Here is a 17,177-nt window from a genome sequence, read left to right on the forward strand (position 1 = left end):
AGCGTTTGTAATGGAGATGGCACATTCATCACGCTGTAACAGACTGAAAAGCGCGAACCGTCTCTCACCAAACTTTTACTTAACACGAAATCAGCAAAAGCAGCCCAAAGGGTGGCGCTATCTGAATGGAACTTCCCCTTTACAGTGCCGTCGTACGTCACCGCGCTTTGCTCCAGCATTTTTTTTTCACGATCGTGTGTAGGCAAGGCAGGCTTGAGAAGAATCACTTCGAGAAAAACTTTGCTTTTCCTAGAACAAGAAAAACGGCCGTGTGTACGCAGCATTAGAAACTTTTTATAATTATTTATTTTCTTTGTTAAATTGATTTATCCAATTTAATAAGATTTCCATAGGACTGGTTTGCTTAAAGTCCACATTTTTCTTTGCTTCCATCTTAACGGCTGCTTCCATTTCCTCTTTTAGCACACAGTAGGCCTGCTCAGCTCGAGAAATTTCTTTATCGACGTTAAAGTGGACCATTTGTCTGCTCATGAGGGGCACAACCAGGTTAAAGTCATTCACTTTCTTGTTTAGCTTTGTTAGATTTTCTCTGAAATTCTTACAGATTTCCATCCATTCCTTTTCCTTTGAAGAAGTCATGAGCTCTCCTATTTTCTTACGAGAGGCTACCAAATCATTTCGAAGCTTATCAATCGTATCTCGTATCTCCTTTTGCATAACGATCCATTCCGGCTGATAACCGTTATCTATTAGAATTCGGTTGAGATTGTGAGTCATCGGGTCAATATGTGGACACGTGGAAAACTTGGTAATGGGCTTTCCTTTGCCACTGAGTTTGTCAAAGTCTCCCTTTGCCATGGACTCTTGGATCAGGTCTTCTACCAAACGTTCTATGGCTTGAGTTGTCTTCACCTTTTTTCTCTGCCTGACGTCCTTTGCAACCATTGCGTTCTCTGCGTACTCCTGTTCAAATTTTTTCTTTCGGAAATCCAGAACTTGGTCAGTTGCTCGGTCTACACGAAACTGGATGTACTGTCTCTGCCGCTGGCTAGGGGTGCCATAACCAACTCCTTCATAGCTCAAGTAATGCCTATGCTGTGGTGTCTTGTACTCCGAGGTCTTCTCCTCATCATCTTCAAGGGCTTGTCCTGTCTTTGACTTTGGAGCCAAGTGTGTCAGGAGGTTTTTGTAGGCTTCATCGATCTGCACAAACATGTTGGCGTTGGCAGTGTTGGCACCGCTATCTGGATGATATTTCTTTGCCAAAAGCCTATAGGAGTGCCTAACTTCATCTGCGGAGGACCCTTCTGGAACATTTAGAAGTTGATAACAGTCCTTGATGCTCCTCTTGGGATTGTAGGTTGAATACATATAGACGGATGGGTTCCATGAACATACAGAGAGTGGGTACTTTATATTTTGAGGCAAAAAGACCCGTACAATTTTCATGATGGCAGTTCTGTTCTTAAATAAACCTAAAATAATAAAATAAATAGATTTGGGCTAAAGAGCTACAGAAAAGTATTTCTACCATAAGCCATGTACAAGCTTACTAACATCATAAAGAGGGGGTTCTCCCATAAATGTTTTTTTTACCCTTAGATACCCTTAGATGGATGCTCATTTAGTCTAGGGGCTAGTTGTTTTAAAATCCGAGCAGTACTTTCCGTTGTAGAGGGCAATCTTCTCCGCCACTTCCGGGTATGGGTCTTCGGGACTGGGCGTTCCTTCTTGATTGACAGGCTTCTGACAGGCTTCCGAAAGGCTTCCGATGGTCGCATCCATCGCGTCACGAGTAGCCGAAAGAAGCCGAACGTCGGTGCCGCTCTATACTGCGCCTGCGCACTGACGTTCGGCTACTTTCGGAAAATCGTGACCCGATGGATGCGACCGTCGGAAGCCTGTCGGAAGCCTGTCGGAAGACTGTCAATCAAGAAGGAACGCCCAGTCCCGCAGCCCATACCCGGAAGTGGCGGAGAAGATCGCTCTCTAAAAAGGTAAGTACAGGTTCGATTTTAAAACAACTAGCCGATTCCCCTAGACTAAATGAGCATCCATCTAAGGGTAAAAATAGCAATTTAGCGGTGAACCTCCACTTTAAGTATGTGCAATGCCTGAAAAATATTGAGTTTAGGTGTTTCCAGTGAATGGTACTGTTACTTCTACAACGTACAAAGACATTTTAGACAATTGTGCTCTTCCAACCTTGTGGTAACTGTTTGGGGCCCTTTTTTTGTTTCAGCAGGACTGTGCCCCAGTTTACAAGGCCAGTTCCTTAAAGACATGGCTGGATGATTTTGGTGTGGAGGAACTCACTCGGCGGGAAAGGGATAAGCTTAACCACCTAAGGACCGCCTAATGCCAATATACGTTGGCAGAATGGCGCGCCTGGGCACAATCACGTAAGGGTACGTCCCCTTTAAGTGCCCAGCTGTGGGTCGCGCACGCCCGCGACCCAGTCCGAAGCTCCGTGACCCGTGGACCCGATCGACGCCGGTGTCCCGCGATCGGTCACAGGAGCTGAAGAACCATTGTGGCAGTGATCGTCTGTTCCCTGATATAGGGAAAGACGATCACTGACATCACACATCCAGCCCCGCCCCCTACAGTTAGAAACACATATAAGGTCACACTTAACCCCTACAGTGCCCCCTAGTGGTTACCTCCTAAACTGCAATTGTCATTTTTTTTACAGTAATCGGTGCATTTTTATAGCACTTTTCACTGTGAAAATGACAATGGTCTCAAAAATGTGTCAAAATTGTCCGATGTGTGCGACATAATGTCGCAGTCAAAAAAAAAAAAAAAAAAAACGCTGATCGCCGCCATTAGTAGTAAAAAAATTATTATTAATAAAAATGCCATAAAACTATCCCCTATTTTGTAAACGCTATACATTTTGCACAAACCAATCGTCAAACGCTTATTGCGTTTTTTTTTTTTTTTTACCAAAAATAGATAGAAGAATACGTATCGGCCTAAACTGAGGAAAAAAAATGTTTTTTTATATCTTTTTTGGGGATATTTATTATAGCAAAAAGTAAAAAAATATTGAATTTTTATCAAAATTGTCACTCTATTTTTGTTTATAGCGCAAAAAATGAAAAAACCGCAGAGGTGATCAAATACCACCAAAAGAAAGCTCTATTTGTGAGGAAAAAAAGACGCCAATTTTGTTTTGGGGGCCACGTCACACGACCGCGCAATTGTCTGTTAAAGCGACGCAGTGCCGAATTGTAAAAACCCCTTGGGTCATGTAGCAGCATATTGGTCTGGTCCTTAAGTGGTTAACAGTCGGACAATCCACCAGTGCGCAGGAGTTTGTGTGTTTTTTAGGGAAGATTTCTCCCTAGCGCTCGTTCTAGGTAAGGGGCCTACCATTTTATGACCAACCTTAGCAATTTCTTTTGAACAGATAAAGAGTGAAAAGTTTCTAGCTCTGGTTGATCATAGTCACTGCACTTTGCAGAGTGTTCTCTACACTAATATCAAATGCATTTGCTGACCATAAACTGTTAATTATTTAAAGAGAAACTACAGTCTGTTCACATAATTTGTAATAAAAACACCTTTACCATTCTGAAGCTTCCCTCCAACCACTTTGCATATTATTTTATATATACTTTTTTTATATATACTGTACTTGCCAAATATGCTGCAGAAATCTCCCTCCATCGAGTTTGGCTGCATCCATTTTAACTGCTGCTATATAAAAAAATTAATTGCGCTCCTAAAGCTGCTGTCTTTACACTTCCTGAATTTACACAGAGGCACACCTTCAGCTCTGCAGCTCTCATTGGCCCTCTTACTCATCCCCCCTCCCTTCCTGGCAAACTCCCACAAGAGTGAGAGAGAGAGGGAGTTGTGCATGATGTCATAAGCCTAGGCTAATGACCAGACAGGAAATAGGAAGTGGGCTGTAGAAGGTATTTACTGGCAAAAAAAAAAAAATGTTTTAGTATCCAAAGTTAAAACAACAATAGCAGAGGATTTAATAGATGGAAAGATGAAAAAATTACTGAAGTTCCACTTTAAGATTACCAGCATGAAGCGCTGCGTAAATTGACGGCGCTATAGAAGTACCTGTAATAAACAAATAACAAGTCAGGCACATTTCAAAGGTAGGGAGGACATGCAATGAAAGGGTACATCCAATGGCAGGTCAGATCCAGGTCTGCACAGCAGTGACTGCACAAGATCTATATAATATCTGCAATTTCAGAGTTACAGTTTTTTTACATTGTAAACCTACCGTGTGAGAGCAGAAATCATAGGTGAGCCCCTTCCTTCACTCTAGCAAGCTGACATGTTTGTTGTGCAGCAAGAGCTTCTGGGAAATGTGGTTCTGTATTGTAATGTCACAGCGCCCTCTACTGATCTTTTTATAAAATTCGTATCTTGTGCGTATTTATGTTACGTGATCAGGTCATAAGGCTGCATTCACACCTGAGCGTAGGTCGTTCGGTCGTTTTTTCCGGCGCGTATTCATGCTTATTTGTGCGTTTGCATACAGCGTCGTCCGACGTTTTTGTACTTCGACGTTTTTTATTTTAGCCAATAGGAAAAATGATCATCTTTTCATCACTTGTTGCTATGTTGGTAGATTTTATTTATCTTATGCCTGGGTGAAATGTTCTATTGATTAAAGCGACAAAACGCCCGTAGAAAACGCTCGTTGTCGCGCTAGTCGCTTGAATTGAGCGTTTCCATTACTTTCTATGGGAAATAGAAACGCTCAAAAACGCCCAAACCGCCCGATTCGCACAACAAAAAAGGGTCCGGAACTTGTTTGAGCTTCAGGCGTCAGGCGTTTTGGAGTGGAGATGTGAACCATCTCCATAGGGAATAATGTATTTTTTCCCCTCTAGCGTTTTTAAACGTCGCGCTTCAGGCGACAACACGCTCAGGTGTGAATGCAGCCTAATAATACAATATTCCCTATGGAGATGGTTCACATCTCCACTCCAAAACGCCTGACGCCGAACGCCTGAAGCTCAAACAAGTTCCAGACCCTTTTTTGTTACGCGAATCGGGCGGTTTGGGCGTTTTTGAGCGTTTGTATTTCCCATAGAAAGTAATGGAAACGCTCGATTCAAGCGACTAGCGCGACAACGAGCGTTTTCTACGGGCGTTTTGTCGCTTTAATCAATAGAACATTTCACCCAGGCAGAAGATAAAAAAAATCTACCAACATAGCAACAAGTGATGAAAACATGATCATTTTTCCTATTGGCTAAAATAAAAAACGTCGAAGTACAAAAACGTCGGACGACGCTGTATGCAAACGCGCAAATAAGCATGAATACACGCAACAAAACGCCGGAAAAAAAACTTCGGAAAAAACGACAGAACAACCTACGCTCAGGTGTGAATGCAGCCTAAGGATGCGCTCCGGCGTGTTCGCAAACCCCACGTGCAGAGCCTGCCAGGAAGTCAGCACTGCGCTAATCACAGGCAGTGAGACATTTTGCGATCTCTGCAGCCGCGCATCGGGACAATGTCTCCCTGCCTGTGATTAGCGCAGTGCTGGCTTTCTGGCGGGGTCTGCGACGCATGCGTGGAAGCATTTAACTGGCAGGGCCGCCCACGTCGCCACGTCATCGTCGCGGCGACGCCGCGGACACGCCCCGCGTAGTGTTTACGCGCGGATTTCTGTACGATGGTTAGTACAGCCATCGTACAGAAATCCCCGGCCAGACATGTACGGTGAAAACGGTCCGGCAGACCGCTTTCATCGTACATGTTTGGTCGTCTGTACACGGCCTTAGATAGAGATGAGAGAGATTATAACGCCTGTCAGGATTTTATTGCTGTCTGTGTCCCCGTTAGGGAGATTCACCCTCTAAGTTTACAATTACCATTGAAAGTGAAAGTAAAAAAAAGATGTTGGGTTGTCCCCAGAGAGGGGAAAACCTCTAGTAAGGAAATTAGTTCATCCCCTCACTTTGGAGGGATTTTTCCTCACTTCCTGATTTGACTATGTGAAATTTTGGGGTGTCACCAGAACAGGAATAGAGCACAACCCTGGTGACAACTCAGGTCCTGTTTTGGCTATGGGACAGGAAGTGAAGGGAAATTTCCCCAATGGGACATGGATGGCAAAAAAAAAAGACTAACAGGGGTTATAGCCCTCCCTTCCTCTATCCAAAATGAAAAAAATTCCCTTATTTCTACTTTAATGGGCTGATTAATTAATGGAAGCTGACATATTCAATTGAGTATTAGCTACATTCTTTGGGCCAGATCCACAAAGAAGTTCCGACGGCGTATCTATTGATACGCCGCGTAACTTCTAGGTTGCTCCGGCGTATCTTTGTTTTGTATCCATAAAACAAGATACGCCTGAAGCTGGGCTATATCCGACTGGTGTACGTCTTAGTACACCGTCGGATCTAAGGTGCATATTTACGCTGGCCGCTAGGTGGCGCTTCCGTCGATTTCCGCGTTGAGTATGCAAATTAGCTAGATACACCAATCCACAAACGTACGTCCGGCTGGCGAATTTTTTTACGTCGTTTCCGTAAGGCTTTTTTCGGCCTAAAGTTACCCCTGCTATATGAGGCGTACTCAATGTTAAGTATGGACGTCGGGCCAGCGTCGAATTTTATGTCGTTTGCGTAAAATGTTCGCAAATAGGGCTTTGCTTAGAATTACGTTCACGTCGAAAGCATTGGCTTGTTGCGGGTTAATTTGGAGCATGCGCACTGGGATACCCCCACGGACGGCGCATGCGCCGTTAAAAAAAACGTCATTTACGTTGGGTCAAGACGTATTAACATAAAACACGCCCCCATCTCATCCATTTGAATTGCGCGCCCTTACGCCGACACAGTTACACTACGCAGCCGTAACTTACAGCGCAAATTCTTTCAGGATATGGAAAATACGCTGAAAGTTACGGCGGCGTAGTGTATCTGAGATACGCTACGCCGGACGGAAAAATGCGCGCAGGTACGTGGATCTGGCCCTTTGTGTTTAGCATATCCTGCCATCCAAAAGTATACAAACGTCTTTCCTGAGGTCTTCACAGTCAGTTTACTAAAGCGAATCTAGCCTTAAAGTGCCTTATAGACATAATGTTATGTTTTAGATATAGTGGGTAGAGAATGGATAAAACCCCTATCAGGTTATTACATACCTCCCAACTTTTTGAGATGGGAATGAGGGACCCCTTTTAGTAAAAGTATGTAAGCATAGGACACACCCCTGCCACGCCCCCTTAAAGGAGAATAAAAAAAAAAGAGTAGCTAAACCCACAGGTGCTTTACAATATATAACCAATATTACTTTATATTGGCTTTTAAAATTTACAAATACAGAAATGTAGAAATTGGATGAAAGGTTTAGCACTGTGAAACAGTATTTTAAAGATACATAGTGCATTTTATATACAACTATATAGATCAGACCAAAATGAGGGACAAATAAGGAGGAATGAGGGACAGGGGGACATTGTTCCAAATCAGGGACAGTCCTTTGAAATTGGGGATAGTTGGGAGCTACGTTATTGTTTGTTACCTTGTCTCATCACTTCCTGTCCAAGGTCTGATGGACCATTTTCATCAGACTAACCGATCGTGTGTGGGCCCCATCGGTTATTTATCCATCGATTAAAAAACTAGGAACTTGTTTTAAAATCATCTGATGGTTAACTAACCGATAGAAAAAAAACATCGTCTGTGGGCATGTCCATCGGTTAAAAATCCACGCATGCTCAGAATCAACCCTCACACCCTCACTGGCTCTAGCGAATACTCAGTGGTGGGTTTTTGCTACTCACTTCCTTGTGCATCTGCTCTTTACCCTTCCTCACACACAGGGCCGGTGCAAGGATTTTTGACACCCTAGGCAAAACCTCATTTTGCCGCCCCCCCCCTTGGCTCCACCCCCTTTGCACTGTCCATGTATACACCACCTTTTTATAGACTGCTACCATTGGGGGAGGGGGGGGGGGGAGTCAGTCACTGGCCCTACGCATGCAGCGTATGTGGGAGCCTGTGGGGGGAGGGGTCTGGCATGGCGCCCCTGACTAATGTGCGCTGTAGGCTGCTGCCTACCTTGTCTATAGGTAGTGTCGGCCCTGTACAGGGTATACGTACACAAATAATCAAGGCACTGTTGATCAGTGCAGGCCCATTAGTGTCGCCTATCAGTGCCATCTATAAGTCTCCATCAGTGCCATTTATCAGTGCCACCTCTTTGTGCCCATCAGTGCCCATTATTGGGGAATCCCTCATGGGGACAGCAGGTGTACAGACCCGGGTACTCAGCACAGGGATGGTGGGAACCCCTCATAATGGACACAGCGGGAGTACAGACCCGGGAACTCAGCACAGGGATGGTGGGAACCCCTCATAATGAGCACAGCGGGTGTACAGACCCGGGAACTCAGCACAGGGATGGTGGGAACCCCTCATAATGAGCACAGCGGGTGTACAGACCCGGGAACTCAGCACAGGGATGGTGGGAACCCCTCATAATGAGCACAGCGGGTGTACAGACCTGGGAACTCAGCACAGTACAGGGATGGTGGGAACTCCTCATAATGGGCCCAGCGGGTGTACAGACCCGGGAACTCAGCACAGGGATGGTGGGAACCCCTCATAATGAGCACAGCGGGTGTACAGACCCGGGAACTCAGCACAGGGATGGTGGGAACTCCTCATAATGAGCACAGCGGGTGTACAGACCCGGGAACTCAGCACAGGGACGGTGTGAACTCCTCATAATGGGCACAGCGGGTGTACAGACCTCTGGACAGGGAGGGCAGCATTTACTAGAACTGATTGGCTTTTTTTTCTTTTTACTGCAGCTGCTGACTGCTGGTGGAAGGGAGATGAGGAAAATACCCCTTTTAGATGCTACAAGTGGAGGAAAATACAGCCCAGTTCTAGTAAATTCTGCACCCCCAGCTGCACTAGCATCAGCAGTAACTAGAATACATAGGGACTAGTGGGCAGCAGCCTGACCTGTAGGCAGTGTTTTCTATGGGTGGTCACCACCAGCAGAAGAAAGAAACTTAAATAAATACACTGACCGCACAGCACTAATCAGTGATACCAGCTCCAGCAACAGCATACTGTATGTATCATGGCCAAGCACTCACCTACATTCTCGGCTTCCAATCTCCCGCGCTGTGACCTGTGCAATGTGAGGGGAGGGGGGACATTCCAGGGAGGGAGCTCGAGGGTTATCAGAAGGAAGAGCTGAGGAGAACTCTGTGTGTGTAATCCCGACCTGAAGGACATCGTATAACGGAGGCGGGCTGAGTGAGTACAGAGTGCAGTTTGCGAGCAGTCAGTGGTGTGGAATGGGCGGCATTTTCAAACAACAGAGTCGTTGTATTTTCCTCCTCTAATGTCTCCCAGTCCCTATACACAGAGGTGTGCGGCTCCCCAGCTAGTCACTTCAGTGTGTGTGTGTCAGTGCTCAGGAGGAGTGTCGGCGGGAGCTGGTGAAGACACTAGTTCCAGGCTGCTGTGTGTATTGTCGGTAGGAGGGGAGCGGAGTTCACTCCCATACAGTGCGGAGCGGCTTCACCAAAAATCACCTGCTTTCCCCAGTGACTGAGCCACGCCATCTCCGCACTCCAACCCCCTCCTTGTGTTTGTCAGTCCTCTTGGACTGGCACCCGACTCTCCACACAAGGGCAAGTCTTCTCCACACCAGAAAGCCGTGTACACAGCAGCCGTAGTTGCGCTCTTGATGACAGTGCGCTCTAGGCGGCTGCCTAATCTGCCTAGTGGTAGCGCCGGCCCTGTGCAGCACTTCCGGCCACTGCCAGCTGCTGTCCATGCTCTCTCCCCTCATCTCACTACCGCTGCTACGGGCTGGCAAGTGCAATAGAGTGGTGAAGGTGATGCGAGTGTCTCCACAGGCGCAACCGCCCAATAGCCTAGCGGCTGGCGCCAATAAGGCATGGTTTTTAAAAACGCCGGTCCGGGAGTTATTTTAATGGTCCGAATCCCCAGCGAGTGGCTGGGGATCAGGATTTTGCCGCCTCCCCTTCCCTGGCGCTCTAGGCAGCCGCCTGACTTGCCTATGCCTAGCGCCGGCCCTGCTCACACAGCGCAGTCACCATCATCTATTTCATTCACACATTTCTGGCCAGGACCGGTTCCAGGTAACTGCAGCAGTGCCCCCCCCCCCCATAGTATTTAGCACCGATAGCGCGAGAGCCCTTCCAATTTATATGCTCAGAATCAAGTCGACGCACGCTCGAAGCATTGAACTTCATTTTTCTCAGCACGTTGTAGTGTTTTACGTCACCGCGTTCTGACACGAACGTTTTTTTAACCAATGGTGTGTAGGCACGACTGATGAAAGTCAGCTTCATCGGATATCTGATGAAAAAATCCATCAGACTGTTTTCATCGGATGAACCGATCGTGTGTACAGGGCATTAGACATCCATTATTGTAACATTTGTCCCCATTGGAGGATTTTCACTCACTTTTCGTTCTGTTGAAAACTGTAAAGTTTTTGATTTTCCTTAACTTTCTATGTCAGTGAGAATGGTCCCCAGGACAAAAAGAGAGGCCAATCTACCCAGCGGGGACACAGACAGCAATAATAACTTGATAGAGAATCTCAGCCTTCTCTATGCTAGCCAAATCTTTTTTTTTTTTGTATTGAATTTACATACACTGCTTTTTTTCTTCTTGCGTGGCTACAGGGCCGCCATCAGGGGGGTACAGGCAGTACACCTGTAAGGGGTCCAGGGGTCCGGAGACACCCAGGGCCCCGGATGGCAACCCCCCTTTTTTTATTTACTTTTATATATATATATATTTTTATTATTATTATTATTATTATTATTATTATTAATAAAGGGCTCAGAGGTCCCCAGGGCCCCCGAATGGCAACCCCCCCCCCTTTTTTAAATTTTTTTTTATTTTTGTTTATATATATTTTTTTATTATTAAAAGGCCCAGGGCCCCGGATCGCAACCCCCCTTTTTTTATGTATCTTTATTAAATGTTTATTTTTTTATTTATTTTTTATATATTTATTTTTTATAAGGGCCCAGAGGTTTCTTTTTTCTTTTTATTAAAGGGCCCAGAGGTCCCCAGGGCCCCGGATGGCTACCCCCCTTTTTTCTAATTTTTTTTATGTATATATATATATATATATATATATATATATTTCTTTATTTCTTCTTTTTTTTGTAAAGGCCCCCCCCCCTGCTTCTCAATTGGCGGCAGCCCCCCCCCCCCCGGTTCTCTGCTCCAGGGGGGGCATGCCTGAAGCTGTGTAAGGGGCCCCAAAATTCCTGATGGTGGCCCTGCATGGCTACCATGGGGTGGGATGTAGTGGTCTGTATCTATTTCTTGTGTTTAGATATCAAGGCTTTGTCACTGTAAATTAACAATGATCACCTGCAGGGAGTCCTAGCCTTTTGAAATAAACAAGACCGAGGATGAATCCAAGGAAAGATCCAAGCTTAGGTCCTGTAATTGTGGTTGTTCAAAGAAACCTCCCCACAGTAAGTATACAATGCCCATGAACCTAAACCTGTCAATGCATGCTTCAGTGAATGTGTGTACTCCACCTGGCTGGGTTTTAATAAACTGATATCTTCCGTTCAATGATTTTTATTATTTTCATAATGTGGGACACAACAATCCAGAACAGGAAACGCATTAAATAGGAAATGCGTTAGCAAGGCACGCAGGCCAGTGACATATTACAAGTAAAAAACTAGCAGGTGTATGTCAGATAATACCAGAAAATTTAATAAACTGATATTGTATTGCTGTGGATTATGACACTTTAGACATCCTGAATCAGAATCATGGTTGGTTTTCATACTGTCTGCATTTATGTAATGTGTTTGTTAAACCCCCAAAAAAATTGATCCTGCTTCTTTAACCACTTCCCGCCCAGCCTATAGCCAATTTATGTCCGGGAAGTGGTTCTGAAATCCTGACTGGACGTCTATGGATGTCCTGCAGGATTTAATGCCGCGCGCACGTAAAAACGTAATTTTTTCAACATTTTCAGTCATTTTTTAGTTGTTGCGCAAATAAAAAATCGCAGAGGTGATCAAATACCACCAAAAGAAAGCTCTATTTGTGGGGGAAAAAGGACGCCAATTTTGTTTGGGTACAGTGTAGCATGACAATTGCCATTCAAAATGCGACAGCGCTGAAAGCTGAAAATTGGCTTGGGCGGGAAGGTGCGTTAGTGCCTGGTATGGAGAGAGGAGACCGATGGTGTGTCCCTTGTACATATGGACACAGATCGCCCCCCCCTAGTGTTAACCCCTTCCCTGCCAGTCACATTTATACAGTAATCAGTGCATATTTATAGCACTGTTTGCTGTATAAATGTTTATGGTCAGATAATAGTGTTAAAAGTGTCCGATATATCCGCCGCAATATCGCAGGCCTGACAAAAATCGCAGATCGCCGCCATTACTAGTAAAAAAAAAAAATAATAATAAAAATTTCATAAATCTATCCCCTATTTGTAAGCGCTATAACTTTTGTGTAAACCAATAAATATACGCTTATTGCGATTTTAGTTTTACCCAAAATATGAAGAAGAATACGTATCGGCCTAAACTGAGAATTTCTTTTTTTAAATATTGTGTTTTTTTTTTTTAAATCTGTCTTTTTTTGTTTATAGCGCAAAAAATAAAAACCACAGAAGTGATCAAATACCACCAAAAGAAAGCTCTATTTGTGGGGAAAAAAATTATAAAAATATAATTTGAGTACAGTGTTGTATGGCCGCGCAATTGTCATTCAAAGTGCAACAGCGCCGAAAGCTGAAAATTGGTCTGGGCAGGAAGAGGGTTTAAGTGCCCAGTAAGTAAGTGGTTAAAGCATGTTATATGACACAGTGCTTGTTCTGTATCATTTGGCCCCCTGTAACACTTTAAAAAGCTGGCTGATCCTGCCAGTTATCCCCACCCCTTGTAAACTGACCACAATGTATTATGGCTGCTGAGTCCTGACACGTGGTCAGTTTACATGCCTCTGTCATCCGCAGCCTGCTATCTGCTCTCCTCCATGCTCCTGTGTCCCCCCCTCCCCTCTCTGTCTGTGTGTGAGCTGCCCCTCCCCCCTCCTGCTGCTCTCATAACACTAACCTGTATACACCGTCAGCACTGCCTCCTATTGCAATGTCCCTCTCTGTGAATAATTTATAAATATAAATGCTGTAAATACCTAATGTAAGAGCCGAGATTGAGATCACATGACCAGCCAGCTCTCTCCTCCTCACCTCCAGACTGACATCAGCAGAGGAATCTCAGCTCCGCCCACTGCATCCCTCAAAGGAGGAAAAGAGAAAGCTGGCTGGTCATGTCTCGGCCGTGAAATTGAGTATTTGCAGCATTTATTTTTATAAATCACACACAGAGGGGGATACTACAATAGGATGCAGTGCTGATGGTGTATACAGATTAGAGTGGCTTAACAACCACTTTAATGTGGGAAATTAATTCTATGCATATAATTAATATATCATATTGGTCCAATGTCGTTCACTGCATTGTTGTTCCTTGCTGTATCAGATTGACCCACTGGAAAGAATGTTTTTAAGGTTAATGCCGCGTACAGACGGTCGTTTTTTGTGATGAAAAAAAACGACGTTTTTGAAAACGTCATTTAAAATGACCGTGTGTGGGGAAAACGTCGTTTTATGTCTTCTGAAAAACGACAAAAAAAAAATTCGAACATGCTCGAATTTCTTGTGTCGTTTTTCAAAACTTCGTTTTTTGTGTCAATGAAAATGATAGTGTGTGGGCAAAACGACGTTTCAAAACGACGTTTTTAAACCCGAGCATGCTCAGAAGCAAGTTATGAAGCTAGCTTCAATGGAAAAGAGTGCCGTCGTACGTGCTGAACGTAACCGCGCTTTGCTAGAGCATTTTAAAAAACGATGGTGTGTAGGCAACATCGTTTTTGAAAATGAAGTTTCAAAAACGTTGTTTTATTTCATGATTCAAAACGTTGTTTTTTTTTTTATCACAAAAAACGACCGTCTGTACACGGCATTAGGGTGGAGAGTCAGAGGGCTCAGTAACATGTCAGGTTTATTCTTGTATAATCCATAACAGGCTTGTAAAGTTACTGTATAAATCCCTTCTTACACCCAACTAAGATGCTTTGTAGAAGATTCCATAGAGAGCCATAAATATCATATATTTACATATTTATGGCATGCAAAGCATATGAGACCACTGGAGGAGCTGACCTATTCTATGAGCCAATACTAGAGCAGCAGATAAAGGACAATTCTTCCGAATCATTTACACCAACACAGCAGGCAGACTCACTCTGAGACCTAGACTAGCAAATTCAAACTGAACGTAAGTAATTCTATCTATCTATCTATCTATCTATCTATCTAATCTATTTTTTGTTACTTTTTTCTTAAAAAAAAAATGGTATGGTGAAACTCCATAAAATATGACACCAGGAATCACAGCACATGTAACATAAGATGTGATTTATCTTCTGTTTTATCCAGCAACATGACTGACAGAGTCCTGGTGATTGGCAGCAGTCCCTGTGAGGAGAGCCTGTGCTGGAGTCTGGCTCAGTCCCCCCATATTAAACAGGTTCTCTTTGCTCCTGGAAAAGATAGTACACCAGACAGCGGGAAAGTATGTAAGTCAGGTAAGAGGGAATTCTAATTTGGATGCAAATCTGGCAATATTATTACATAATGCTTGCTTAAAGGATTTCCAACCACTGAGGATCATTTACATGCATAAAGTGGCCCATAATATTTGACCCTCATCTTTTCATTTTTTGCCGTCTTCTCCTTTTTTTTTTTCTCCTTGTTTGTGTTTTTGTTCACCTTTGCTTTATGTTTTTCCTTTGGCTTTGTTTTCACCTCCCCTTCCCTTTGCTTTTTGTTTTCCTTATTTCTTTATTATTTCCTTAATGATTTCCTTTTCTCTTTTGTTTTCTCTCTTATAATTTCATTTCCTTTCTTACTTTCCCCTATTTTCTATGCCTTTTTTTTTTATTTCCTGACTTACTTTTGTCATTTTTAGGGGGCTCTCCCCTCCTCTCTTCACTTTCCTCTCCACCGACTCCCCACTTTCCCTTTTCTCTCCTGGTCTTTCCAATGCTTTGCTCTTCTCTCCTCCCCTCTTCTCTGTTATTCCCTCCTGTCATCTCCTTTGCTTTCTTCGGCTCACCTGTCCTCTTCTCCCCTCTTCTCTGCTTTTCTCTCATCCCCCTCTTCTCTGCTCTTCTTTTCCCCTTCTTTTCTCCCCACTTCTCTGCTCTTCTCTCCTCTGCTTTTTTTCTTTCCTCCCATCTTCTCTGTTCTTCTCCCCTTCCCTCTTCTTCGTTCTTCTTTCCTCCCTCTTCTCCTCTTCTCTCCTCACCTGTCCTCTCCTTTGCTTTCCTCTCACCGGTCCTCTTCTCCCCTCCACTCTTCTCTGCTCTCCTCACCTGTCCTCTCCTTTGCACTTCTCTCCTTTGCTTTCCTCTTCTCTCCTCACCTGTCCTCTCAACCCCTCATCACTGTTCCCCTCTCCCCTGTTCTCCTTACCTACATGTTTTCTTTTTCTTTTTCATTCCCTGTTCCTTTTCTTATTTCCTTTATTGCCTCTCCTCTGTTCTCCTCGCCTACCTTTTTTTTATTTTGTTTACCATTTCCGAATTCTTTTTTTAATTCCTTTGCCTTTTGTTTTTATTCTCGCTTTCTTTAAAAAAAATCCCTCTCATTGCTGCTATTTTTTATTTCTTTATAAAAAAAATTCCAACATTACAAACAGATAAATATACATTATTTAATGGACAAACGTTATACAAACACACATATACGGTCTCAATATGACCCCATTGCTGCTATACTCAATACAGTAATCAGGATTATTTATAATATTATATTAATTTACGTTTTCTGCATATTGTTCTGTCCACTCCCTGAAGCGGTGCTAACAAGTAACTGGCCACTGCTGAAGCAGTTCTGCAAGGACCACAATATCAGCCTTGTAGTGATCAGCCCCATTCCTCTTCTCACTGCCGGTAAGAGCTATTTTTTGCAGTTTTTCTGATAACCGTTTTATCAATCTTTTATGATGCTTTTGATTCATGGTGAACATTTACATTCCCCATACACCTCACCTATTTACATAAAACATTGAGGTATCACCATAAGGTTCTTCCTCACTTTCCCCCAAAATATCCAGTATATGCAAACCAAACAGTGCTGATACTGATATGCAAATTTCTACTTTTTTTTAAAAGTCAACAGCCCAGAGAAGAGGTGTCTTTAAAAGGCTAGCTTCACTTTAGGTTGTGCAACAAGCAATATAGTAGCACCCACCCTTCCACTCATGCACAGCTCCATTAAGAAATAGTCCTTTCCTGACTGACTCCATGGCAGCCTACGTGTGGGTTAATCCCGCCTCCTCTCCAATGTGATAGGACCCCATACCCATAAAAGTTAACTCACCAATAGACTCAGTGTTCCTTTTTTTTCCTCCTCCATGGATCTAAATCGTTTCTTCAAGGAATGGAAAAGGGCACACTTTAAGCGGTGCAGCTCGGATCCCAGCCATGGGCGGGTGGAGAGCTTCCCAGCACATTTGGTTGTGGCTGTGGCGTGTGCTGAAGACATCTAGGATCGGCTGGCAAGGTCCCTTTTCTCTATATTCCTCCATGGCAGCGGTTTATATTTGCCTCTGTGTTGTTTGTCTATGTTTGTATGGCGGCTGGAGCGCTTCTGCGTTCCAGCACGCCTCTGACTTCCTGATTCCCATCGCTAGTGCCCCGCGCATGCGCCGTATCCACCCTCAGAGCGAGGCTTGGTCGCGCATGCGCAGTCCGTTGGTTCCCGCGGCGGCCGCGCAGGCGCCGTGGGATCGCGATCCACTGCGCAGGCGCGTTCGTGGAGGACGCGTGACGTCACCGGCGGGTGATTTAAAATCAGCTGCTCGCCTGTATTCATTGGGTTTCCCTTCAGGCGAGCAGCTGAGTGTCTGGGTGTCTCCCCTCTGGTTGCCAGGTCAGTGAATGGCTCTTTACTTCTGGCTAACATTGATTTTACCATGCTATGCTATTTTTTCTTATGTCTCTCTGCATTTATTTAATTATATTCAATTGTTTTATCTAAATGAACTATCTTTTAATTAGTTACACTTATTTATTTATTTATTTATTTGTGTTTTAAAAAAAAAAAAAAAAAAAGAGAGAGAAAGCAGTAATTAGCAGAGAATTTCTTCTTAAAGGGGACAGCATACT

The 17,177-nt window shown here is 44.1% G+C and overlaps 2 protein-coding genes across 2 annotated transcripts in view; both read right to left on the bottom strand.

The window, feature by feature from the left end:
• The window catches only part of TMEM50B (transmembrane protein 50B), a 49,521-nt gene extending 45,223 nt beyond the window's left edge, over window positions 1-4,298 (bottom strand). The window contains exon 1 of the mRNA XM_040338904.1: window positions 4,214-4,298. The gene's annotated coding sequence lies outside the window, so the exon portion shown is untranslated. The remainder of the gene's footprint in view (window positions 1-4,213) is intronic.
• DNAJC28 (DnaJ heat shock protein family (Hsp40) member C28) lies at window positions 281-4,300 on the bottom strand. Its single transcript, XM_040338902.1, has 2 exons — window positions 4,214-4,300; window positions 281-1,436 (listed from the first exon to the last, which is right to left on the bottom strand). Exon 2 carries the CDS (start codon window positions 1,408-1,410, stop codon window positions 301-303), a length of 1,110 nt encoding a protein of 369 aa, XP_040194836.1. The 5' UTR covers window positions 1,411-1,436; window positions 4,214-4,300; the 3' UTR covers window positions 281-300.
• Between the last annotated feature and the right edge of the window lie 12,877 nt (window positions 4,301-17,177).

Source organism: Rana temporaria, chromosome 2 (assembly GCF_905171775.1).
Source record: "Rana temporaria chromosome 2, aRanTem1.1, whole genome shotgun sequence".
In the NCBI taxonomy this organism is placed as follows: Eukaryota; Metazoa; Chordata; class Amphibia; order Anura; family Ranidae; genus Rana; species Rana temporaria.

Coding starts and splice junctions, on each gene's coding strand:
- DNAJC28 (XM_040338902.1), bottom strand. CDS start 1,410: ATGAAAATTGTACGGGTCTTTTTGCCTCAAAATATAAAGTACCCACTC.